Here is a 27,997-nt window from a genome sequence, read left to right as displayed (position 1 = left end):
CGTGATGTATGTGTTACGTGAATTATTTGTTGGCGTTTTTGGTCCTTTCGTGGATAATTTCATAGTATTTTCATTTTCACTCATCATTGAAGTGAATGCAGTTTCCTTGAGAGAGTTTCCCTGTAATTTGTGCTGCTGTATTATAATTTCGTTTTTTCCAAGAAAATTCTGATGACACACAGCTTGTTTATTTCTATTTCAGGTTGCTGTGGGAGATGGCCTGCTCGCTACCATGTGTCCCCTTTGTTTGACGAAACTCACTGAATTCAGTGTTTTCAAAAAGATTTGTTTAGAATCAAACGCAATTCTGAGAAAAATTCCGCCACGAAATTACAGCAGGGTGAGTACTTTTCGTTTTTTCTTATTCGAAGACTTGTGCGTTATAAGTTTCGGAGAGTTATTAGTGACCCTCTTTGGTTCGTTTTAACAGCAGTAAGAAATCTTGGAAGATAATTATTTGCGGAATGACATTGTTACGACAAAAATTTGTAAGGATTAACTGAATTTGGTAATAGATAATCGCTTAGTGGCATCAGCGGAAAAATATATTGTATTACTGCATGAGGCCATTTAATCCAGTACCTTTTAAGTAGAGGCACTTCGATTAACGATCCAAAGAGAGTTGAGCAAACCAATTTTTTATCTACAATAATTGGGGACATGATCAAACTGTTCCATGTGTGTGAATCATTGGCAAGGACCTAGTTATGCAGTTGGTGTTTCAAAGGCCACGACTGAAGATATTTTGTCTTCTGGTAAAACTTAATGTGTGTACTAATGGCATGTGTGTACCAATGTATGGCTTTCAAATTCACCATTGATCAACTCAAAAAGGAAGTCCACCCACTAGGCTGTACCACACTCCCTTTTTAAGTATTCGATTGGGTATCCGGAGGATATTTAAGTGAAAAAACAAATTCCAGACAATTTACTGCTAATGAACGAAATGTGAGATACCCCGAAATTAGTTTGTTTGTCGGTTGTCAAGCATAGTCTCAAGTGCACGCAAACGTATGGTATTTCTTTTGTTCGAGTTCTTGTTTACCCTCGACTATCATCTCTTGAGGTTTTGGTGAAATACAGTGTGTCCCAAAAAGAATGACCCGATTATAAATAAGATTATTTATTAGGAAGAAGGGCTTAACATCAACATATTCTATACTAAATTACTCACAAAAGACAAAAGTTTATAAAAAGCCATCATAAAAGTTCAATATGTCCTCCATTGGCTGCGCGGACGACATCTAGTCGATAGCTGAATTCATCCCAAACTGAGCGTAAGGTGTCTTCTGTCACTGAAGCTACAGCAGCTGATATTCTTGTTTTTAGTTGTTCAATGTCACAAGGTAAGGGAGGAACGTAAACATGCTGTTTAACATTTCCCAAAAGGAAAAAATCGCATTGTGTCATGCCAGGGGACCTAGGAGGCCAACAGTGTAAAGCCTGTTCTCGCGGTCCTATACATCATCTTCAGCGAGACTGGCTGCACCGTATTGTTAGACCAATGGTCTAAGGGTTGCACGCTCCACATCGCTCGTAGTGACATTCAGCAGATTTTTCTAAAACTCTAAACAATGCCGATCACATCTGGCTCTGTTTCGCTTGCCTAGTGACATTTGTTTCAATATTATTACAAGTTGAAATCGAGTCATTCTTTTTGGAACACACTGTATACCAAAATATTTTCACTGCATTTCTGAAATGGATTGTTCATTTTTAAGGTGTTTTTTTATGAATAGGTGGTGGGTACATTGAATGCAAGAGTAGCAAGGTGTATAAAAATATTAATTTTTAGTACGCCAAAATTATCCTGGAAAGTATTTTAAGTAATTGTACAATTACAAAGCAAATAAGGAATTTTGATGTGATAGACCTTTTCTGTAGTCCTTAAATATTTTTTTTTTGTTCCAATTTCCAATATTTTAATAAATTTTTTATTTTTGCGTCAACTGTGATTAATTAGATCACCAAACATATGGATAAAACCATCTGTGTTAGTACCTTTATGAAGATTATTTGTACATGTGTTTATAAAAGCTGTTCCCTTATTGCAATATGAAAATTTTCTATGAATTACGTATGCGGTTAAGAAGTTTAAAGGTGACCTGTGTTGGGAAAAACATTTTTATGGTTTGAAATTTTTATCCTGCATAACAGTCTTCACAACCGTGGCAAGGTATATGAAATGCAATATTTCATTCTTAAGCCGATGTCCCACGGTCAAATTTGCATCAAAATATTTTCATCAAAATTTGATGCAACTGACGCGCACCCTGTCCCACAGTCAAAATTTCATCCATCTGGCTTTTGGACCCAATGGATTTGTAGTAAAAATTGGTCTTGATAGGCGATGGAAAGTCTCAACTAGGAAATCCGTAATAATAAGTTGATCTTTAATAAGAAGGAAGCGATCTTTAGAATCGCAATACAAGGAATCGCAATTCTCCTGGTTAGCTTTGTGGAGGGCATATAATGCGTGTGAGCAGCTGGAGAAATGATTAATATGAACTCACGATTATACCTGTGAAACACTACAGCTGCCCCTTTCTATTACTTTGATTATAGGATAAGGACCTTATTTTAGCAACTGCTAGATTAGGAGAGAAAAATGTGATTTAAGTGCACGCATACAGCAGTATTTGTAACATCTCCTCAACCACAATGTCCATCATTTTTTAATAACATTTTCCTCGCGGGAATAAACTGCCTTACGTTAGTATCCTGGTGTTTTATTCTACCCTCGACCTAGCTGATAAGGGACATGAAAATATCCTCACTTATCGTCAATTATTATCGATAATATACAGGAACATCGGTGACCAACTCCTTCTCCAACATGTTTAGCATGCTTATTCCAATGCTTTCGTTCCCCCTTTCCAGCCAAGGCCAAGTTCAGCATTCCTTCTGTTTTCTTTTTTTCGCCTCTTAAATGTTCAAGAGGCCTGTTCTGACAATTTCGCCTGCTAAAAAAGACAGAATCCTTCACCTCCACAAGTTTCTAAATTTGTGTACATAAATATGTTTCGTTTGTTTTTGATCAAAATGAGATGCATCGTGGGACACCCCCATCCAGTTACATCAAAATATTTTGACAGAAATTTTGATGCAAACGTTTTGATGTAAATTTGACCGTGGGACACCGGCTTTACATTTTTAGGGGATTGTGACTTAAAAGAGTTGTAATAATGTGGGTGCAGAGTATTTTGATTCTCATAATTTATTTCGAAATAAGTTTCCTGGAAACCTTTTTTTTAATAATATTTTGTGTGGGAATTGTGTGACATTTACTAAGGGATTCTGTTTTTATGTTGATAAATTTTGTTCAATGAGTTTGGATTATGCTGACAGGAATATATTATTAATGGAATGCATGAGGGAATGATTAATGCTCTTTGCTGATTTTTTCTGAGAATATCTTCGACATCATGCAGACTTCCGTGGTGAAAAACTTTTCACGTAATTTTAGAGTTTTAAATGTTAGTTCCCTTGAAGTATTAGTGTTCTATTTCAATGGTTGATGAGATTAATAATTTTAAAAACCTGGTTGGTTAGTTAGGTTATCTCTACCCTATGATATAAATGGAGCTTGCAGCATTTCTTACGGGTGACATGTCAAAGAAAGGAAACCAGCTTTACTTTCAGAGCAATGCGCAGCTACAGAAATGGAGAGCGGTGATTCCGCGAAAAGACTTGGTCTTTGAGGAGCAAAATGTGATTTGCGAGCTCCATTTTGAAGACTCTGACATAATCCGGTGGTTCGAAACGAAGTTGCCTGATGGTACCACCCACAGGAATGAGAGGGACCGGCCAGCTTTAGTTGAAGATGCGGTGCCATCTATTTTCCCCAATCTCCCTCATTATTTATCAAAAAACATTCGTCCTAGAAAACCACCCACGTCTAGGACGGTGTGCCATGATTGTGTCCTGGGAGAAAATTATCCGGGAGAATTGTTGCCTTCCGACAATGGTGTCTCCTCAGGAGACAAAAATGAGGCAGTGGAGAACGTACCGGAAGCAAGCGGTCTTCTCCTACTAGCAAATGCGGCCGAGTCTCGGGAAGCTGCAAGTTTCGGAAGAATTTGAATTGAATTTTCGGAAGAATTTGAATTTGAATTTTCTCGCTTTGTTAATTCCCTTGACTCTGTAAAACTGCCTGGATTAAATTGGGCTAGGGCTTTAGTTGGAAGGTATGTCGTGTTTGTCCGCATTGGCCATGACTTCGTTACAGAGACAACCGTGATAATATCACAGGACATTAGGGTTAAGGTATGGTTTATAAATATTATCCGACTAATTTTATTTTTAAGTTTGACAGGAAAAAGCAATTAATTTCAATAATATGTGATAAACTTCTAATCATACCTTCTTTTCCGCCAGTTCATATTCCGTGGTCTGGAAGTCATGGTTCCAGGGATAGAAAGAGTGACAGATGTCGGCGACATTGGGCCAATGCTCATGTCAGTAGATGGACTCAGGGCATGTCCTGGAGTGCCAAACAGTGAAAGGTATGAGAGGCATTTCTGTTACATGGAATATTTTAGTTGCATTATGTCTGGTGTCAAGATATCATCATTTCAAATTACTCATGGCCATAACTGAAGTAGAATCATGCATTATTGTATGATATTAATGCGTAGGTGCTGAATGTAAACTTTTTTTGTATTTCCAACTTGCCTGCATTTTCTTCCTATGTTTTCAGTTGAGATAATTTTTCTTCAACTAATCACTGGATGATCTCCATTGCATAGATGTATATCAAATCATCTTTCACTGTAAAGAATATTACAGTGGAACCTCGTTAAAGCGAGTAGGGGATATAGCGACACCCCCGCTATTACGAGAGATAGCCGATGAACCGTCAATTGACCCTATAATAAGCGTGTTAATGAATTTGTTTTTATTAGGCCCTTTTGGTGTTGGCTCTCGCCATAGCGAGGGTTTCACCGCCGGAAGACTTTCATCAAGACTCCTTAACCTCTGTAATTGCTAGCGATCTGTTAGAAATGAAGTTAATGCAGTGCTCAGTTTCAAATTTATGTGGTAAACTGTCGTTCGATAAATATAATGATTGATGAAACAATGCTTTGCATGATTTTTATTCAGTGCGGCGCTTATAAATTGTTTGAATAGTTAGTCGTTATTTGAGTAAGGAAATTTAGTGATGCAAAAAACATCACCTTTTGCCTGGATTTATGCTTACGTTTATCGGATAGATGTTTATCTGTCGCCGCACCACTCCTGTTCCTGTATATCTTTTCGCAACAGGTATATTGGCTATTATTTGCTCCACCTCCGGGAAAGCGACAATTCACTATAGCGAGTGTTTATTAGTGCACCGTGGGGTGTCGTTATATCGAGGTTGCACTGTATAAGTTTTTAATGGATTCAGATTATTTCTCCACTGTGATATTGTATTATACATAGCATAATTGACAATTGAGTTCCTCTTCAAATGGCCAGAACATCTATTGGCTGCCTGGGTTTTGTTCCCATTGATGCCAAATCTGCAGGTGAGAGGAACAGAAGGGCTAAAATGAGAAGCCCAGCCTGCACAGTCGCATGGCGGCAAACAATGGATAGGAGAAGGAAGCAGAGGAATGGTGGAGAAAGAGGGTCCAGGCGTCCCGCAAGGGTCTCCTTGAAGATATGCCGTGCAAAGAATAGGAGATTGACCAGCAAGGTAAGCATGTATAATAACCATACGGTCATTCCTTGCCATAATAACCACCAAAATGAGGTTTTGACACCTATTGATTTTAGCATTTTAATTATTATACCATTCCTTCACGAATGTACTTGCTTCGATGAAAGGATGTAGAGTATATTTAGTGTGTGAACAAAATGAATCTGTGACACACTTTGCCTTGCGTAGGGAAATGAATTTCCCATAAAAATTTCAAAATCCAATTTCGCGAAAACTACTCTTACTGTAATTTTTTTGGCCCCCTTGTACTAGTTTGATTATTTTTGATAAAGTAATGGAGTGGGATGCCATATCTTGTCTCCTTTAAAGGTTAACCATTTGAAGGCCACGATGCAGGAGTTACAGGAGAAATGCTCCTCATCATCGGAGTCTCAGCTCCTTGCAAACATATCTAACCTTCCAGAGCGCCAGCAAGAAGGTGTGAGGGCATGCTTTGCTGCACCTCAGCTAAAAAATCCTAAGAATAGGCGCTATACACTCAGTTGGGTGTATGAGTGCCTACTTATTAGGATTAAAAGTCGCAAAGCATATGAACACCTCAGGAAAAACAACATCCTTTGTCTCCCTGGAGCTAATACCTTAAGTAGGTACATCCGTAATGTGAAGGGGGCATACGGATTTCAGGGGGCAATTTTCCACTGCTTAACCCATCATCGGCCAAGGCTAATATTCGGTAGAAATTTTTTAATTTATCATCATATTTAGTCCTAATAGATACTAGAAAAGAAATTTTGAAAATTTTGAGGCTCTAAAAAATTTATTTATACCAGAAAAATAATGGTGCGTTTTCGCACCTTTGGCGGAATGTGGGTAATTCGGTTAACATACCGTGAAAAACTAAAATCTTTTTCTTTTCCACTGTTTTATTTATAAACACATAGAAACGCATAAATTAGTATTTAAAATCATTAAGTAACTGTTCATACTATGACAAAACCCTTGTATTTATGAAAATTATTTGGATATTAGGACACATTACATTTTACCCAAAAATATGCATTGTACAGTCGGATTCAAAAGTATTGCAACAAATGGAGCGGCGCCACTTTCACCGCAGTTTGGAAACCGAGTTTCGGCATTTTCTATTGTACCAGTGGGAGGGAAATTTGAACAGCATTCCCACCTCCCGTAATATTTTTATAACAACATCGTTAAAGGGAAATGTATGCGGGAAATGTGAAATGTTTAATACCACAAAAACTATGCAGCTCCTGCTAGATAATACATCAACGTCCAGAACGTCAATTTACCTTCTCTCGTAAGTTGGCCGATCCGTCGAAGTATATTGTTCTACAATTAACGCTGAAGCTATTCGATCAGCGATAGCGAATATAACATACATATAAAATATCCGCCGCAATATCACAGTAAATATTGCCAGTGAGTGTTTAAAATCAGATTGATTTAGTGACACTAGAAGACCGGTTCATTCCTTGCCTGACAAAGCTCGCAATGAATCCACAATGAAGTTAACGTGTGAGATGGACTAGTGGTTAAGGTGAAGACTTACCTCGGCAGCAATCCCAAGTCGGCAGTTCGAACCTCTGCAGATCAATTTTTTTCAGTTACATAGTATAGCAGTAACATTTTTTCCACTTTAACACGTTCAGGGCGGCATGACCCACCGGTGGTCACGTTTCCCATGCGAATTAAAGGAGCTTCTGGCCACGTACGCCCATGAGGACGGACTTATTACGTTCTTCATCGCCCATGAAGGTGTTTTTAGTAAACTTTTTACTGATGCCAAACCGAACTTTTTGCCTAGAGAAAGGTAGCAAGTAAAATGACGGGCAATGATGTAATGATTCAGTATTTGATGTTGTATTTGCATTTGTGCGTGAAATATTTTCAATTTTAGTTTAACTAATCGGAAAGATATTCAAATGAACTCGATCATCGGTAATCAACTTCCATAATTTTATGAAATACGTAATTCTTGCATTGCGGGTTGCCTATCCGTCGATTATAGGAGTTTAAAAAAATTCTAGCTGTGTTACGTACGAAGTTCTCATTCATATCAATTCCACAGGCAGTATTATGAAGCTTATTCAATAATAAAAGAAAATAAAGAATATTGCAGTCATATTGAAGGTAGACGAGAGCTACATATAGTTGAATCGTTATTGAGCCATTATTTTCTATGACACGGCAAATTCTAGACGTAAATTTTATGTTTTGCATCGTCTATCAAAAGTATATCGAAATATAAATCAAGTTGGTTTGTCTTTATTCACATTTTACAACGAAGATAGGTTAACTAAAATATTCCTACTATTTACGTGGCATTATGCATCGCTAGAAATGCTTTTTTCGTTTTCCAAAAGACTGTAAGATGGCCCTACAAGAAGGTCGATTACCTTCCTTGATTACACGTTGAAATACTACTACACTCACCGTTTCAATTACATGGCTTTCACGTATCGAAGATGTTCCACTTCCGTAGATATTTAGAGGGTGGCACACACCGGAAAAATTATTTAGATCGAAAACAAAAATGGAGAGAACATTTCAAAACTATAATAAATGTCATTTTCAGTTTGGATATCCTAATTGGGTCAATGGAAACAATTTTCTAAATGGGGAATACAAATGAGCACAGCGAAAACTTGCCGAATCTCAAATATAATTTCAAACTATTTTCAATATAATCACTTATTTACATTATTTTCAATACATTCACTTATTTTCTTTGACAATGTCAATGGTGAATTTTGTTGAAACAATCCAAGCACATTGTAGGGTGTCCATCACATTCCTCACAAAATGTGTTCACTTTTCTTGCCCTCTTGCTTGCCTCTTTCGTTCCCTTTTCTTTACGTATTCTCTCGTACCAATTGAGGCATCTCTTCCTACCTATCCTCGCAGTACCTTCATATTTACTTAGGTTGTGCAAGGACTTCCACTTCTTCGAAGCTGGAACACCTCCCCCAGCCACATCGCTAAAGACGACATCTTCTTTCAATAATCCATCAATAACTTTCTCTCGAAAATTCAGCATTTCCATTTTTTTATTTTGGCCATAATTATTATATAAAACCTATGAATTCACCATCCATGTCCCAAGAAGCAGTTCTAATGCCAGTTTCTTATACCACTTGAGAGATCGTCTGATGCAACTATAATAAGCAGACATTTGGTCGGAAATGTCTACCCCCTTTTTCGCGCTATTGTAGACTGTGATGGCTTTTGGTTTCATTATTTCCCCTCGCTTAGATTTCGACGTGGTTGGTTGCAAAATCTCATCGAGGTCGGGATTAGGGGATATCATCATAAGTGGTATTTTGTCCTGCCATTTCATCATTCTAACACCTTTTCCATTTTACCTTGCAATAATTTCCCCCCTTTTCAACTTTTTTTGATGAACCTCTCGTGGATTACCTTTCCGATTCGCCCGCATTGTGCCACAAACATAGGTCTCCCTACCCAAAAGGTCTTCAGCTAGGCCCATACTTGTCTAAAAATTATCAATGCACAATGTCCGCTCAGCATCAAAAAGTCCCTCCATCAGTTGCAGTACAACTTTGTGTCCATGTCCAACCTTCTCCTTCGTGTTTGGCACTTCACTTTTCCTAGAGTACACTTGCAAACTATGCGTGAATGAGTCAGAGCTACACAGTTTGTAGCATTTTATTCCATATTTATGAGACTTTCCAGGCGTTACTGCCTAAAATGTAATCGACCTCTCCAAGGTACCATCTGTACGATTGGTGCAGTCTCCCCATTCATCGGAGCTTGATAACGCGGCATGCTCTTCCTCTTCAGGTGAATCTTCTCCAATTTCGTCCTTTGAATATGAAGATTCACTGTCTCCTTCGAAATTGGATGGAATGTATGAATCATCGGAGTCAGAACTAAATTGAGATGCATCTAAGTAAGCCATCTCCTCTAATTTTTCTTTGCCACTAATAACACAAAAATCACTGCTCCACAAAAAGATAAGGAAAATGGACTCGTATATCCAGTGGCACTCGTTTATTAGCCAAGACTGAAAGTTCTTCTCTCACTGCAAGGAAAATTTTGTCACCATTGTACATGTAAGGCCTTCCGCTCGGCTCGACTAATTTGAAACTCGACGTGTGGATTGCGTTGTTGCGACAAGGCAATCCACAAGTTGAGAAAATGTGAGAAGCGATGCCGCAAAAGATTAGTCAAAAACGAAACTGTCGGATTAGCCTCCTAAGGGTTACTTGCAACACCCAATTGTGGGTAAGCTTACGATAATAACTGCACCCACGAGTGGGTCTGCCTGCAATAAAATTGTAAGCAAAGCTTCACCTATGCCAATAATAATTTGGTTTCTTATCCGCAGACTATGGAAATAATAGATTCGAAGGTTCCGCCCCAACCACCACCCCTCTCCTAGGAGGCATGAGGTTGGGTGCGGAATATCGTCAGCCCTAGCCTTTTCTAAGCGCCGGACAAGTGCGGTTAGGCCCGTCTTGAGTCTACGAGATCCCATGGAACGTCCACCCCGAAAGGCGAGAGAAAGGGAAAGCCATTGTTTCGTATCGGGTGCTACGGACTGAGCGGTCGGTCGCCAGCGTCACAAAGGTAGAGGTTTTCCCGGTTCTTTTGGGGATAATCATTTTCGCGACTTTCTGAAAGCATAGAACCTCTAACAATGACAGCAGGAACGAGATGAATGATCTCCTCCCGCTGCATTTTGTTCCCAAAGCAATAAAACCGAAGCAAGGCATCACAGCGAAATAGAAAGAGGGTAATGAAGGCTCAAAAGATAAATTTGAAACAGTTGCAAAAAGACTATGAAATACCGAATTTTTTCGGATACTTATAACTGAATTATTCCATTCTGGGCTTATAAGAAGGGCAAATAAATTATTTCATCGTTTTCATACCTAAAAGCACGTCTTATTTAATCATTTTGAAGGTATTTACGTGACAGTAAATAAATATCGAAGAAAATGAAACGTGTAATACGTTGTTGCATATGCAAAAGGGGATTAATTAATAGCTAAATATTGCATTCTGGGCTTATAATAAGAGTAAGTGGATAAATTATTTCATTGTTTCCATTTTGTACGTTTTGAAGGTATTTCGGGCGACAATAAATAAATACAGAAGAAAATAAAACGTGTAATGCGTGGTTGCATACACAAAAGGGGATTAATTAATTACTAAATATCGGTGCATAGGTTTTCCAAAATTTATTGCAATTCATCATTTTCAACTATACCAAAGAAGTGTGCATTAATTTTAACATTATTGGATCGATTTAATTTTTACGAAAATTGACGCCCACGGGGAAGAAACGGCAAATTTCACGATAGCCGCGAACGTGTTAACTCATATTAACTTAATTAAAAACTGCTGCCGTATTAAAATTTTGAATAGAGAAAATTCTCTTTTTGCTTTCCGCGGATATAATATACGTTTTTACCGAAATATCAGTGCACCAATAATATGGAAAATATTTCAATCAGGTAAACCGCTCCATCAAGTCCTTTTTCGTATTACCCGAATATTCTATCGTTTTCAATAATATGTAGACACTCACGAGGCCCGCTTAATTGTGGGGCCGGGTCGGAGTAAACTTGGAAGGTTGGCACATGAAGCAACCTGCATTCGTTGCCTTCGCGGCGAGCCAGCGAGGACGGACACGGACGCGACTGAGCCACTGAACCTGGAGTCAAACTCCAGGAGCAAGTGCCCAATCGAAATTAAGATTAGCGGATGGAATGTATTGAGGTAATTCGAGTCCCCACAGACGTTGGGCTGTCTGTGTGTTTTCTTTTGGTCTCCGTGGCGAGGTTTTTCCTGTCTTTGGATTCATATTCGGACTCACCGTTTACCTCTCATCACTACGTGGCTCCGTGGTGGAGTGGGTCTATACTGAGTGCTGTAATTTCGTTAATATTCTTGCGAAGGTTCGAGTCGGACGTAATCATACTTTTTTTCACGTTTTAAAAGAAGTATTCTTAATATCAACATAATCTATGCAGGTACACTCATTTATACACATTAGCGAACAAAAGAACCAACCGAAAGGCAAAAAAATATGGCATTAACTTTGTCGCAATTTATTGTCATAGCGTTATAAACAAGAGTGCTAAAATGGAGTAAATATTTCAGGACGTAGACATGGTCATAGGAACAGAGAATTAACTTACGAAGGATATAAGCGACAGCGAAGTTTTACCTCCAGTATATAACATCTACAATTGCGATCGACGCGATGGAATAGGTGGTGGAATTTTCTAGCTGTTAAAATACACAGCGCCTTAACTTATATTAAATTAGATAGTTTTTGGTGCTCAATTAATCAACGAAATAATATTATTTTACAATTAGGAAATCAAGTTTCTGCATTTACTTTTTCAATCCCACGTCTAAAATTTTGGATTTTTACACTCTAAACCCTAAATCAAGGAATATATAAATATCCGAAATCTTAGTAAACGCACTAATAAATCACTCACTTGCACAAGTAGTTGATAAGCTTGCTAGAGGAAATAAAAATTAGATCATTAATCAGCACGCCGTCCTAAGTTGATAAAACAGATCGATTTCATAGACGGTATATGTGATCACAGGGTAAAATTTATAGCCTTAAAAATTGGAATAGAGTCATCTGTAAAACCAAAACGGAATATTTAATTTCGGGCATTTTTTGGGGTAAACGAAAAGGAAACAAATGAAGTGAAGTATCTAGGAGTTAAGATTTCTTCGAACCTATTGCTGGGAACACAGAAAAAAAAATTTTTTTTAAGAGCCCTGAAGAAGTTAGCATTCGTCAAGCGTAATAAGAGAAGATTTTCGGACGATAAATGAAAAGAGAGGTTCTATTACGCAATCGGCCGACCATATCTTAAATATGCAACGAGGATATGGGATGCGGTGTAGGAAGACTTAATTGTTTAGCTTAATAATACACAAAGACAAGCTGTGAGATTAGTCAAAAACTAACACGGGTGTTCAGGAAGCTTTACATATATGTTTAGCGCATTAGGTTAGCAGCTGCACGAGACCCGGAGACTAAGAGCGAAGCTTATATTGCTTGAGCAAATGAGAATGGCTATCTTTAACAGTGACACGGAGAACATGATATTAGAAGGCCACTACATTTCTGGGTCCGAAAGAAACAACAAATTAAGAGAGGTATTTTGCCGAACGGATAGGTGTGAGAATACGTTTTTCACCCGCGCGGTAAAGGCATTTTTATATGGAAGCGGCTGGTGTTACAATACTTCCCGCCGTTCGCCTATTACGGCGGCTTGATGGGTATTAATAGCAATAATAGGAGGTGTATTAAGATGATGAAGATATACTGTTAATATAATACGCTAATAGCCAAAATTGATGCATCCATATCTTCAAACTTATTAATAATGCTCACCCGTGATTAGATTTGATGCATTTAGGCGAGAGAAATGAGCCGGCCGTGGTGTTTCTCTTAAGTTGCCAGGAATGAAATCCGAAGGCAAGGGCAATAGATTTCCCAATAAATATCTATATTTCGGTATGATAACTTAAAATTTATTTAAAAGTTGGAAAAATGGATAATATTCATTCGGTATTATATGAAAAGTACTTATAGACGTAGGATATTTAAGTGAAAGAGTTAAAATACTAATTTTTTCTACCTGTCACTAATATCAAATTAGAGTCATTAATTTAATACCTTTATTCGTCTAAAAATTCATTACTGATTTTTTCTTCAGCCACCTGCAAAGATTATGTTGATATTAAGAATACATCTTATAAAAATGGAAAAAAAGTATGATTACGTCCGACTCGATCCTTCGCAAGAATTTTAACGAAACTACAGCACTCAGTATAGACCCACTCCACCACGGAGCCACGTAGTGATGAGAGGTAAAAGGTGAGTCCGAATATGAATCCAAAGACAGGAAAAACCTCGCCACGGAGACCGAAAGAAAACACACAGACAGCCCAACGTCTGTGGGGACTCGAATTACCTCAATACATTCCATCCGCTAATCTTAATTTCGATTGGGCACTTGCTCCTGGAGTTTGACTCCAGGTTCAGTGGCTCAGTCGCGTCCGTGTCCGTCCTCGCCGGCTCGCCGCGAAGGCAACGAATGCAGGTTGCTTCATGTGCCAACCTTCCAAGTTTACTCCGACCCGGCCCCACAATTAAGCGGGCCTCGTGAGTGTCTACATATTATTGAAAACGATAGAATATTCGGGTAATACGAAAAAGGACGTGATGGAGCGGTTTACCTGATTGAAATATTTTCCATATTATTGGTGCACTGATATTTCGGTAAAAACGTATATTATATCCGCGGAAAGCAAAAAGAGAATTTTCTCTATTCAAAATTTTAATACGGCAGCAGTTTTTAATTAAGTTAATATGAGTTAAAGTGGAAAAAAATGTTACTGCTATACTATGTAACTGAAAAAAATTGATCCGCAGAGGTTCGAACTGCCGACTTGGGATTTCTGCCGAGGTAAGTCTTCACCTTAACCACTAGTCCATCTCGCACGTTAACTTCATTGTGGATTCATTGCGAGCTTTGTCAGGCAAGGAATGAACCGGTCTTCTAGTGTCACTAAATCAATCTGATTTTAAACACTCACTGGCAATATTTACTGTGATATTGCGGCGGATATTTTATATGTATGTTATATTCGCTATCGCTGATCGAATAGCTTCAGCGTTAATTGTAGAACAATATACTTCGACGGATCGGCCAACTTACGAGAGAAGGTAAATTGACGTTCTGGACGTTGATGTATTATCTAGCAGGAGCTGCATAGTTTTTGTGGTATTAAACATTTCACATTTCCTGCATACATTTCCCTTTAACGATGTTGTTATAAAAATATTACGGGAGGTGGGAATGTTGTTCAAATTTCCCTCCCACTGGTACAATAGAAAATGCCGAAACTCGATTTCCAAACTGCGGCGAAAGTGGCGCCGCTCCATTTGTTGCAATACTTTTGAATCCGACTGTACCTATTACATTACCTGCACCTTTTGCTGGATGCCTTTTTCTCGATAATATGACCTGCATTATCTTCTTTAGTCTCTGCTAGTAAATAATTACGAGAAGGTTTGTCTTTTTTCGGATTTGATGGTCCTTCTGCATGTATATCTTAGTGATTGCCAATACTGAATCGGTCACCTTTGATTGACGTTAGTGCACCAAATGATCTTTGAGAAATCAATTGGAGACATTTTGAGCCAACTAGCCTTCCCATAGATTTTCCATGAATAAGTAAACACACTTTCCAGTAAATTGGTAAACAATGGCCACCACCTCGTTTTCCCTCTGATTTTGATTCTATAAATCGCATTTGTATAATCGTGATATATACTCCACCTATGGGATTATTGCAATCCCCAATGACGAGAAGCTGGGGAATAGTTATGTCTTTTCTTTCGAATGGTAAATTGGCTGTGTTTCTGGCCACAATTACAACAGAGGATTCATTCCATTTGACCGCGAACAATGCAGATTCCTCGTCAAAAGCATAAACAATTGAGCCTCGAGGCTTTTTCCAAGAGCTTTAGAGTTTTCAAGCGGGCACTTTCCAGTTCTTTTTTCCCGAATGGTTCAAGTTGCAAAGGATCGCCTTTCCTTCAGTGTTTGGAACATGTATAGGAGAAGTTGTCAAAAAATTACCGATGCTGAGTAATATCGGGAATTATTTTCAAGAAATGTGAAACAACGATAGCTCCTAATCCTACCTTCACTCCATGAGGATTTGTTTTATTTAGACCCTCCATACAAAAACAAATTGGGTTAGGTAACCATCTGAAGAGGAAAGGCACCATATTTTGAACCCATATCAAACCGGTTTATTTTATATCAACATTTTCACTGAGTGGCGTCCAAAATACGGATCCATTTGCTCATCTATAGAAAGGTTATGAGAAAAAATTCCCAACTGCAAAAATTTTCATTCAACATTGTAAATATTGGTCTCAGCTTTGCAAATTTGTCCGATTTGTCGAGAAAAAAGGTGGATATTTTCCTTTATCTCTTTCTACTCATAGTTTGACTAACTAATTCAACCCATTTATCTTTATAATATCTATAGATAAGTAAACGTCCTGCTGCGGGAGCATATGATACCCAGAGAGAATCAAAATCTCAAGAAACTTTTCAAGCCTGCAATACTAATTGTAACTGATGCCTATTGCTATCAGTAACATACCTTTTTTGAAAAATATACCATTTCCTCCAAACCTCATCATCAAGAAACAGGAGGAAAATGTCAGATGGAGACATAATTCCAAATTCACGTCTTATTTATTCATCATATTCCTTCTCTTTAGATATTGGACGACACAAAAACTTTGTATCAATATCCTTTTTCCATTTTGGAAAATAAGTCCCTTTTATCAGACGACTGGATATCTTTTTTGGTATACTGATGGCTTTCCTTCTTCTTCTTGCGCACCTAGCCGGTGCTCCACTATACCATCGCCTCGATGCGTTTCCAATGTTACCGCGATGTCATTGTTAATCGGCTTCGCAGTTCATATGTTATCACCGATGTCTTCTTCATCAGTCAAGTTCTTAACGTCTGGCGATATTTAGACAGCATCCGTGGCATCATCCACAGAATCCAGGGTTTCCTATAGAGTGGTCAAGATATCTTGAGTGGACACACACCTTCTTTTATTATCCATCTACAGTAGTCTCGGAAAATTTGATGCAATGAAAAAGATAATTTTTTCACTCCTACGTTGCCTGAAACGTTGATCTTGAAGCTGTGGGATCATCCAGTTACACCCGTCATACCTAACGAATGCGTATAGACCTATGAGACTAACTTCTTGAAGCTTTCTTCTAGAATTGGTAGGTGAGATCCATTAATGCGTACATAGCAGTGATCCATTTCTGAACGACCAGCGCTGTTTGAGAAACTTCCACACGGTTAAAAATCGATAGGTCTCGTGGCGGGGAATCGAGCTGCTCATTAGTATGCAATGACTAAATGAAGCCACATTTTAGAAGACGACAGCTGTGAGACCAATAAGATAAAAAATATATTTAATGGTTTTTTAAAACCAAACAATGATTAAATTTGATTCACCGAATAATTACAGGGTGGCGTACATTATTAGTGACTGAGGTTTGCTAGATTTGTCTCTCGGTACGGTACCCCAGTCCTAATCTGACATACCCCCAAACGCCAAAGGTGCGAAAACGCACCTTTATATACAAGTGTCAAAATTATACATCTCTAAATATATTATTTGATTTAAAAAAATCAGAGTAATTAAGCGATAATAGTACATTTATGATACTAGTATTAGGATTCATAAATATTCTTAGTGCACTCGTAAAAAAATATTAAGTTTATAGACCTCGAAGAGCATGAAATTTAGTAAACTTGAAACTTTATAATTAAATAAACACGTCAAAATTTGTAAAGAAAATGGTTTTAAAAATAAGGTTCTCATCTAATAAATAATTTAACAAGGAAAAATTATTGAATAACCGAGTAGATATTGTTTTACGAACTAATTAAAAAATGGTGCGTTTTCGCACCTTTGGCCGTAAATGGGTTAAAGGAGAAGGCTGAAGGGCTAGCTGTGGAGGAAAGGAGAGGTTTGGGTTGCCTTTGAAGTTAAATGAAATTATATATTAACCTTTCTGTCATTTTGGTAAATCTGTTTTTCTTAAACTCTAGGTGTTCTACTGGGGGATGAAATGAAACTTTCAAAGGCTTTATCCTTTGATAAGAAAACATTGAAGTTGGAAGGCTTCACCGATTTGGGGGACTACACTCCACTGCACCAACGCAATGAGAGGGGGGATCATGTGTTGGTGCTCATGTATCAGCCATTTCGAGGCAGGTGGGTGCAATCCTTGGCTTGCTTCCTAAGCAAAGGTTGTGCAAGTAGCACTGTCCTGCGCCACATAATTTTGGAGGGCATCATGTTGGTGGAACAAGCCAACTTTTATGTGGATGCAGTGACGTGCGATGGAGCCCAATGGAATAGAAGCATGTGGAGAAGGTTTAGAATCGATGGCAAAAACTGCAGCTGTGAACATCCCTGCAGTCAGTCAAGGTGCCTGTGGTTCATATCCGACTTCCCTCATCTCATTAAGACCATGAGAAATTCTTCATTTCTCGAGATGTTTCTTGGGTATTGCTTTTTTTCATGCATGCATTATTTATAACCAAGTTATTCTTTGCCTCTTCTAAGTCCTTTCTGTTACTTTCCTCTTCAGACTCCAGATGGGCCTGTGAAGATCGGGCATTGGGATGCTGTCATCGAAATGGATAAACCTAAGGGGTTCCATTTGAAAGCATGCCCAAAGCTGACGGAGGACCACATTCGCCCTAGGCCAAACCAAAAAATGAATGTTGCCAGGGAATTTCAGGTACATGACTATGTACCCATAACATCTTAATGGGTTAAAACATTTCAGACTATTTAAGTTCGACTTTTTTTGCTAACAGTGATGTCTTTATTTTCCATTCCTTCATTTACAGTTTTTTGGACGTAATGTGGCTGCTGCTATGGTGGCATACAAGACACATCATCCTCTCCTGCATGACTGCAATTCCACAATTGCTGTCATTGAGAGGGTGAAAGGGTTAATCCTGGCGATGAATTCCAGGGTTCCAGGGACAGCTCTGAGAAAGAACACAGAGCATTGGAGGGTGAGGATGTATACCTGTTATAGGTGTTTGTGTGGAAATGATATCTTCATCCATGTTCTTGCCTACAACTACAGGCATCCCCCGATTTACGTAAGAGATGCGTTCCGGCAGACTATGCTTAAGTCAAAATTTACGTAAGTCGAACCTTTGCGTTGGCGCTTCAGAGATTGCTGTATAACAAGTTGTATCGTACAGGAATGAGCGCAACCACATACGCCACCACATCCATCGCTAGAACTGCAAATTTTCACGTTGATTATTGACTTGGGATTTATAAGCGATTTTTCTACAGAAATTAATGAAATTTCCTTCGAGGAATGACAAAAATGGGTCACTTTGTTATTTTTAGCACGTAAAAAACTCTATAACTATTCGATATTTTTTCTACCATAGGTTGTACAAGCGAATATATACTTCTTCGCGCTCGCATTCGAAAATTAACGTAATCATTTGAAATACGGTTATCGCTTACGTAAGTACGGATTTACGTAAGTCGAGACATACGTAACTCGGGGGATGCCTGTACATAATATTTTTGCTTATAGGCTATTGAGGAGTTCCTGGACTACCTTGAGGAGTGGCAATTGGAGGCTGGTAGAAATGAATATCATTTCTTATCTGGGAACACATATCTTGGGCTAAAGATAACCCTGAAGGCCACAATGGAAATACACGATTTCCTTGCCGCAAACTGCGGTTATGAATATTTGATGACTGCTCGTCTGAATCAGGATGCATTAGAAGTAAGTGCCTCACTGAAGGACTCCAATACCAAATTTATAGTTACAATGCACACTGCAATTTAGGTGGTCTTCATGAAGGTTGTTAAAGTGTACCTTTCCCGTCAAAATCTCTTGGAAACTAATGGCATGTTTTCTTCTTCCTATGCATTGCAGAGGTTCTTTAGCATGATGAGGGCAGCATGTGGCGATAATGATCATCCTGATTCAGTGCAATTTGTGCAGGTCTTCCGATTAATGGGGACATACAGCCTGGTGAAGCCACCCAAAGGCTGCAATGTTTCGGGACCAGATGTACTCGAGGCCTTGCTCAGGCTTACAGACATAACACCCAGAGATGATAGATGGTCTCTTTACCAGTCAACCTTGGACAGAATCATCGATAATGGTGTGTCCGTGGAAGATGTGAGGAGACCAGCAATGGCTGAGCACACCTATGCTGCAATGTGTCCATCTGATGGCATTGTAAGTTATTTCGCTGGGTATGTGGCCAGGAAGGCAATTAGATTTACCAAATGCCAAAGATGCAAGGAGGAGTTGGTATCAAATACCAACACCATTAGTGAAAGGGAGGCATTCACTGCATACCAAGATGGGGGCCACCTAACCTATGCATCAGAGACACTTTTCCTTTTGATAAATGAGTTAGAAAAAGTTACTGGTCCACACTTTAATAGGGAAGGGTTGAGTGTGGACTCAGTTTTTAAACTCATCAATGAAATTGAGGAGAAATCAAATATACCTCTAGTTGGATGTGGGGACCATAGGGCTAACCTCACAGAGGCGATATTAAATTTTTTTATTACCACACGGATGCACTTCGCATGTCGTGTGTCTAATAAAAATGACAATAGAGAACAGGAAGAGACACACCTAAATAGGAAGAGGGCGAAGTTATAATGTAAATTAGAGATTCCTTAGGTAATCTATCTGACATTCCTTAGTGCTCCTATTTATTTTATCATGCAGTGATCATGTTCATTTTGTGACTATTTTTGCCTCCGTTACCCTTTGTTACCGTCGCATTGGGTGATAGTGTTAATGGTTCTTTCCACCAAGCCAATTACCGCTAGGCATTAGAGATTCCTTATGTAATCTCTCTGACATTCCTTAGTGCTCCTGTTTATTTTATCATGTAGTGATCATGTTCATTTTGTGACTATTTCTGCCTCCATTACCCTTTGTTGCCCTCGCATTGGGTGATAGTGTTAATTGTGACTTTCCTCCAAGACAATTACCGCTAGGCATTAGAGATTCCTTATGTAATCTCTCTGACATTCCTTAGTGCTCCTGTTTATTTTATCATGTAGTGATCATGTTCATTTTGTGACTATTATGTGCCTTAATTACCCTTTGTTGCCCTCGCATTGGGTGATAGTGTTAATTGTGACTTTCCTCCAAGCCAATTACCGCTAGGCATTAGAGATTCCTTATGTAATCTCTCTGACATTCCTTAGTGCTCCTGTTTATTTTATTATGTAGTGATCATGTTCATTTTATGACTATTTCTGCCTCCATTACCCTTTGTTGCCCTCGCATTGGGTGATAGTGTTAATTGTGACTTTCCACCAAGCCAATTACCGCTAGGCATTAGAGATTCCTTATGTAATCTCTCTGACATTCCTTAGTGCTCCTGTTTGTTTTATCATGTAGTGATCATGTTCATTTTGTTACTATTTCTGCCTCCATTACCCTTTGTTGCCCTCGCATTGGGTGATAGTGTTAATTGTGACTTTCCTCCAAGCCAATTACCGCTAAGCATTAGAGATTCCTTATGTAATCTCTCTGACATTCCTTAGTGCTCCTGTTTATTTTATCATGTAGTGATCATGTTCATTTTGTGACTATTTCTGCCTCCATTGCCCTTTGTTGCCCTCGCATTGGGTGATAGTGTTAATTGTGACTTTCCACCAAGCCAATTACCGCTAGGCATTAGAGATTCCATATGTAATCTCTCTGATATTCCTTAGTGCTCCTGTTTATTTTAACATGTAGTGATAATGTTCATTTTGTGACTATTTCTGCCTCTATTACCCTTTGTTGCCCTCGCATTGGGTGATAGTGTTAATTGTGACTTTCCTCCAAGCCAATTACCGCTAGGCATTAGAGATTCCTTATGTAATCTCTCTGACATTCCTTAGTGCTCCTGTTTATTTTATCATGTAGTGATCATGTTCATTTTGTGACTATTTCTCCCTCCATTACCCTTTGTTGCCCTCGCATTGGGTGATAGTGTTAATTGTGACTTTCCACCAAGCCAATTACCGCTAGGCATTAGAGATTCCTTATGTAATCTCTCTGACATTCCTTAGTGCTCCAGTTTATTTTATCATGTAGTGATCATGTTCATTTTGTGACTATTTCTGCCTCCATTACCCTTTGTTGCCCTCGCATTGGGTGATAGTGTTAATTGTGACTTTCCTCCAAGCCAATTACTGCTAGGCATTAGAGATTCCTTATGTAATCTCTCTGACATTCCTTAGTGCTCCTGTTTATTTTATCATGTAGTGATCATGTTCATTTTGTGACTATTTCTGCCTCCATTACCCTTTGTTTCCCTCGCATTGGGTGATAGTGTTAATTGTGACTTTCCTCCAAGCCAATTACCGCTAGGAATTAGAGATTCCTTATGTTATCTCTCTGACATTCTTAGAGCTCATGATCATTCATGAAATTCATTATCCAGTAAGTATTTATAATCATTCGAGTATTAAGGCAGTTTTAAATGATAGTGTATTTCACAATGCCATGATAACCATTGTTTATCTTTTTCAGATGAAAGCAGTACATCCCATAGATATAATACCAAACATGTACTCGTTTATCTTCACATCTTGCTTCTGCTACTCATCGCGGAATCACCTATTCACCTTGCTTCGCCATGCTATGTCCAAAGACTTCTGAGTAGAACATCTGAAGTCACACTAAGCTCCTTCGATATTGAAAAAGTGGTCACTTGGCTTCAGCCCATGACGCAGGTCCTTCATCCTGTAAGTACTCATATTAGTGGTTACCAATGAGTGTGTTTTTTTCAATGCCTGAATTACCATGTATATTTCTTTTTTAGATCTTATCAATCGAATTCCAGACATATGCTACTCATCGTGGACTCTCCCATTCATCTTTCTTTGCCATGCTATGTCCAAAGACTCCTGAGTGGAACATCTGAAGTCACACTAAGCTCCTTTGATATTGAAAAAGTGGTCACTTAGCTTCAGCCCATGACGCAGGTCCTTCATCCTGTAAGTACTCATATTAGTGGTTACCAATGAGTGTGTTTTTTTCAATGCCTGTATTACCATGCATATTTCTTTTTTAGATCTAATCAATCGAATTCCAGACATATGCCACTCATCGTGGACTCTCCCATTCATCTTTCTTCGCCATGCTATGTCCAAAGACTCCTGAGTGGAACATCTGAAGTCACACTAAGCTCCTTTGATATTGAAAAAGTGGTCACTTAGCTTCAGCCCATGACGCAGGTCCTTCATCCTGTAAGTACTCATATTAGTGGTTACCAATGAGTGTGTTTTTTTCAATGCCTGAATTACCATGCATATTTCTTTTTTAGATCTAATCAATCGAATTCCAGACATATGCCACTCATCGTGGACTCTCCCATTCATCTTTCTTCGCCATGCTATGTCCAAAGACTTCTGAGTGGAACATCTGAAGTCACACTAAGCTCCTTCGATATTGTAAAGGTGGTCACTTAGCTTCAGCCCATGACGCAGGTCCTTCATCCTGTAAGTACTCATATTAGTGGTTACCAATGAGTGTGTTTTTTTCAATGCCTGCATTACCATGTATATTTCTTTTTTAGATCTTATCAATCGAATTCCAGACATATGCTACTCATCGTGGACTCTCCCATTCATCTTTCTTCGCCATGCTATGTCCAAAGACTCCTGAGTTGAACATCTGAAGTCACACTAAGCTCCTTTGATATTGAAAAAGTGGTCACTTGGCTTCAGACCATGACGCAGGTCCTTCATCCTGTAAGTACTCATATTAGTGGTTACCAATGAGTGTGTTTTTTTCAATGCCTGCATTACCATGTATATTTCTTTTTTAGATCTTTTGAATCGAATTCAAACATATGCTATTCATCGTGGACTCTCCCATTCATCTTTCTTCGCCATGCCATGTCCAAAGACTTCTGAGTGGAACATCTGAAGTCGCACTAAGCTCCTTTGATATTGAAAAGGTGGTCATTTAGCTTCAGCCCATGATGCAGGTCCTTCATCCTGTAAGTACTCATATTAGAGGTTATCCATGAATTTGTTTTTTTCAATGCCTACATAACTGTGTATATTTTTTTTTAGATGTGATCAATTGAATCAGGGATGTTTGCTACTTAATGTGGACTCATTTATGTTCATCTTCCTTCGTCATGTTTCATCAAGTCCAAAGACGTCTATGAGGAATATCTGTAGTTAAACAAAGCTCCTTTGTCATAGGAAAAGATTTCACTTCAGACTATGGCTGATGGCCTGTTTACTGCAAGTACTGATAAATTTTGGATTATAGTAATGGGTATTTTTTGAATGCATTAATTACCATCTTTTTTCTTTTTTAGGTTTGACCTATTCATTTCTGGACATTACACCCATAGGCACTCCTTGTTATTCATTACGTCATGAGATGTGCTATTGTTTCCATTAATATCTTCATACCCAATATCCGCACTTAAGTGATGTAGTCATGCCAGTAACAACTTGGAAGGTTGACTCATTAAGCATCCTGCATCTTATGCCTTCCCAGCACCAATCAGTGATGAGGTCTGACGCTTTTTCCTCTCTTTAGGTTCATCCCTAGACTCATCATTTTTGCTCCACTCAAAGGTGGCTCCGTAGCGGATCAGGTCTATTCTGTGCACATTAGGTGTTGTGCAGTTCATGGAGGGTTCAAATCCTATGGAATCATAATCTTGTCATTTTATAAAAGATCCATTCCTATAATAACATACCATATGCAGATGACTCATAATAATAATAATAATTTATTTATTTGCCAGACGACAAGTATTGTACATACATTGTATACGGCACATCATGAATACAAAATCAAGTTATATACAAAATGGCAGTTTAAATTCAAAGGCAGTTATAAAGATAAATATAAAGACAGTTTAATCATGAAAGTTTAATTTTCGAATTTTTATGACTTTCTACGTTAACGCATTAATTACTAAACAGATTCTTTGCCAAAGTTGAAATAGGCAGAAATATATTAGAAAATGAACTCTTGAAACTAATTAACTTACAATTAATAATACATGTATTCATATATAACATACAGTAGATAATTGTACAATGATGACCAAAATAATGGTCATTTATGTCTTCAAACTTCTAATTCAGGCTAATCCGTGATTTTACTATGATGTCTTTTCTTCAATCTAGAATGGTAGAATTTCCACCTGGTCCTTATAGCTATTTTTGGTTCACATTCCCACTGTTGGTATAGCGTTTGTGCTTTCATAAATGTAACCTCTTGCATTATTATGTTATCAAGTACTGGAAAACTTGAAAAGTATGATTATCTATCTAATTCCAATTTTATCTTAATTTAGGGTTATGAAAATGAATTTAACGAAGAGTGTGTCTGATTGTTTGGTGTGAATTTGGTTTATATAAGTAGGAATATTTATCAACTGAAAATCAACAGTAATAGTGTAGTTTCCTTCATCAAAGAAAACAAAAGGCATTGATTGCGATTCGTTGCCAACCATTATAATATACAAACTATTTGGATTAGAATTCCTAGCTACACGAATGGCAATGGGCAATTTTAATTGCATTTGAAAAAGGTTAGATTAGTGCCCATGCGATGCCACTCCACATGATGTCACAGGGACCTAGTTTCTATATGAGTAGATAGGAGTTTTACATCGTCTGAGATCACCAATGCATGCATGAGGCACAGACCTCAGGGAAACATATCTTAATGATCTCCTATTAAAACACCCTATGGTGGATAAATTTCCTTCATTTGATAGGGTAGCAATAATCCTTATTTAAGGCAAGCGCCACCTGCTAGCTGAGTACTCTGCTACCTGCTAGATCAGCATCGCAGCGGCGCACAATATCCTCGCCCCAAGGTCTTTTCCCAGTATTCATACTTAGCCGTCTCGTTTTTGTGTGCTTGCAAATTTTCACTACTAATTAATAGCGAAAAATAGAATTTGTTATTTCAAAATCTGAAAGAGTGAAACACGTACTCCAGGAGTAATAATGTTTCAATTTAGGCAATAAAAAAATAATAGGAAACCACCCTATTATCCGAAAGGACATGATGCAAACTCTGCCACTTCCTCGACTTATTTCCTCAGTGAATGAATATGCTTACTAGTAGAAATAAATGTGTTAACGTAGACAGTCATTATTTTAATGAATTTGGTCTTTAATAAAATTCGGTATCCATTACTTGTAGAGGCTACTGGGTGTATTATATAGATGTCAAGGATGATTCTTTTGCAAATTAAAAAAATTATAAGAACTTGAGATTCAAGCGCTCACAAAACTTTATCACAACAAATGCATGTGAAACAATGTGACTGCGATACGGAGCCACATCCCTACACCTAGAAAAGGGTGAGATCAAATATGAATCCAAAGAGAGGAAAAGCCTTGACAAGGAGCTCAAAAGGAACTTTACATTTAGAAGAGGAATAAGTTTATCTATGTCATGCACTTTTCTTTATAAATACCTTATTAACAGCCTGTTTTCAGATGGTAAGTAATCAATGGATTTAGCTGATAAGAGGTAAATATTTGTTTTTTTTTTTATTTCTCTTATTTTTTAGTAATGTTGCTATCTCCCCTGTGATATGTTGTTGGCTCCTACTAGTAGCTGAAGCATCTGCTACTCATTAAGGTGTAGCAATTCCCCTTTTTCTTTATTTCTCTTTCTTTGTCTGTATGCTTCAGCATCTCTGTTAAAACTACCTGAAATGATTATTGGTTGCATGGTATTTTTCTTAAATAATTATGTTCAAGACTTTGAGGCTGTAAGGCATGTCACACCATTGTAAATTTGTATCAAAGGCATTGTCTTAGTTGATTTTTACTCTTTTCCAAAGGTCAATGAATTACATTGTTTTTGACGTATTCTACTAGATTTCTTGAGGATGGTAGTCTGTCCCGGTTTGGTATTTAGATAGAAATAGTGTGATTTTGTGCGTATTCCCTCTATATGCATCCATTTGTATTGCTATGCTTTTGACTGATGTTAAAATGTTTTTGCAGATTCATCTGTGGTACTCATCAGGCATAACTGTGAAGAAAATGACATCAAATTGTTTTTCGTGATAATTGGTAGTTTTTGAAGTGACTGGTTCCTGTTTGTTTCATCATCTATGTTTAACGTACTTATCTGGGTAGAAAATGGCTTCATGTTGATTTTTGCTTGGCAGTGTTATTACTTGATAGGTGCCAGGAATGATGCAGGTTCCAAGATATTTTAGTCATCATTTGCAGACTTAGGCTTCATGAATGTGATGATAAACTTTTAAGAGATGAAGCAATGCATGAACGTGTTGACAATTTATGGATTTTACCACTTCCCTGTGCTAAGAAGTTCACATATTATAATTCCAGTGTCAGCATTGGTACATGCATGGCCAACTTTAAACAGGCCGGAACATGGAATTTTGGCAACGCTGTGCCGGGGTCCTATCGTGTTTTTTTGAGAGCATCGGAGAGCATGGCGACTTATGCGTGAAGAGTATCCGTGTAACCGAAGAAGCATTAAATCTCTTGTTAAAAAGGCAGAACTGGACTTCTTTTGTGGATATCATATTGACTAAAGGTACGTACAATAGTTTTAAGATAATTTTTGGGAGCTGAAGGAGGAAAATCACGTTTATTACTTCAAAAGTGTCGCGGTCACATGCCGGCCGGCCATAAATGGTGGGGAATTGAGAGTGCAACAATACTGGTTTAAAAGGGGGAACAAGAATTATTTTTCTGTACTTTGTTTTGCCTTACGGTAAGTAAAATAGTTTAAAGATATTCTCAGTGAGTTGTGAGTGGATATTCAACAGTATTTCATCCAAAGCATAGCGTCTGTTGGCGGCCGGCCACGAAGTAACCTTGAGAGTACACAAATGAAACGAGGCGTATTTGTCGGGATATAAATGCTACGTTGTTTTTACAATTTTATTATTCTCGGGTTAACAGTGATTGCTATATTTGGTGTGCCTTATGAATAACTATGTGTAGTTGTGTTTATAATAACGTCGTATATTATTGAACGACGAATGGCTTCTCGTTTACTCTGTTAATATATGTCTCCAGGTACTGATGTTATTCATATTTTCCAAACTTATCATGAATGCACTGCTTTTTTTCTGTGATCAGCGAAACTATCTTTATTAATGCAACTTTCCATTGTTTTCATTAAAGGGGCCCAAGCGTTGTTGTGTGCATATTGCAGAAGCAACTACCTATCCTCCAAAAACAAGGGGTATGTGACTGTGTTCCAGTTCACCAAAGATGAACGCAGTAGACAGAAGTGGCTGAAGAATATCCCTCGGAAGGATTGGAATCTTTCTTCAAGCGCAACAGTTTGCGTCAAGCATTTTGCTGAGCGGGATATCCTACACCGAATAACTTACATGAATAAGAACGGTGGAGTGAAAAGTTACGAGTTAGATCGCCTAAAGTTGTCCCCTGGTGCTACTCCCACAGTGTTTCAGGCCCTCTCCTCTTCTTAAAACTTCTTATTGTGATCAGTGAACCATGAAAATCTGTGAACATAAGTAGATGAGTTGTACTTCTAAGAAATGAAATCAGGAAATATTGTATGAATCAGTGGAACATGAAAAGACTGCTGATGAAATGACAATATATATCTTTATTTCCGAAAGACATGCTAATTTGACATCTGGCCGCCTTCTAATACTGAAGGTACATTGGAAAATCAATTGCTACTAAGT

At 38.2% G+C, this 27,997-nt stretch overlaps 3 protein-coding genes across 4 annotated transcripts; all 3 read left to right on the top strand.

Moving 5' to 3' along the window:
- The first annotated feature begins 1 nt into the window (after window position 1).
- LOC124172564 lies at window positions 2–10,105 on the top strand. The gene is made up of 6 exons (XM_046552007.1): window positions 2–122; window positions 203–340; window positions 4,378–4,505; window positions 5,461–5,680; window positions 6,014–6,377; window positions 10,014–10,105. The coding sequence occupies exons 2-6, from the start codon at window positions 233–235 to the stop codon at window positions 10,103–10,105; spliced, it is 912 nt and encodes a 303-aa protein (XP_046407963.1). The 5' UTR covers window positions 2–122; window positions 203–232.
- A 7,133-nt stretch (window positions 10,106–17,238) lies between these two features.
- On the top strand, window positions 17,239–17,974 carry LOC124172599. Its single transcript, XM_046552043.1, has 2 exons — window positions 17,239–17,795; window positions 17,881–17,974. Exons 1-2 carry the CDS (start codon window positions 17,356–17,358, stop codon window positions 17,897–17,899), a joined length of 459 nt encoding a protein of 152 aa, XP_046407999.1. The 5' UTR covers window positions 17,239–17,355; the 3' UTR covers window positions 17,900–17,974.
- A 180-nt stretch (window positions 17,975–18,154) lies between these two features.
- Window positions 18,155–24,782, top strand: LOC124172243. Of its 2 annotated transcripts, XM_046551661.1 has the most exons (6): window positions 18,155–18,316; window positions 18,862–19,059; window positions 19,213–19,521; window positions 21,832–22,046; window positions 23,132–23,305; window positions 23,382–24,782. In XM_046551661.1, the coding sequence occupies exons 1-4, from the start codon at window positions 18,173–18,175 to the stop codon at window positions 21,958–21,960; spliced, it is 780 nt and encodes a 259-aa protein (XP_046407617.1). In that variant the 5' UTR covers window positions 18,155–18,172; the 3' UTR covers window positions 21,961–22,046; window positions 23,132–23,305; window positions 23,382–24,782. The 2 variants fall into 2 exon arrangements, with proteins under 2 accessions (XP_046407617.1, XP_046407616.1); XM_046551660.1 differs by lacking the exons at window positions 23,132–23,305; window positions 23,382–24,782 and adding an exon at window positions 22,124–22,292.
- Window positions 24,783–27,997: the final 3,215 nt, after the last annotated feature.

The sequence above is a fragment of the Ischnura elegans genome (assembly GCF_921293095.1).
Source record: "Ischnura elegans chromosome 13 unlocalized genomic scaffold, ioIscEleg1.1 SUPER_13_unloc_1, whole genome shotgun sequence".
Taxonomy (NCBI): domain Eukaryota; kingdom Metazoa; phylum Arthropoda; class Insecta; order Odonata; family Coenagrionidae; genus Ischnura; species Ischnura elegans.
Note: the sequence above shows the minus strand (reverse complement) of the source record. Positions and strands in the feature narration are given on the sequence as shown.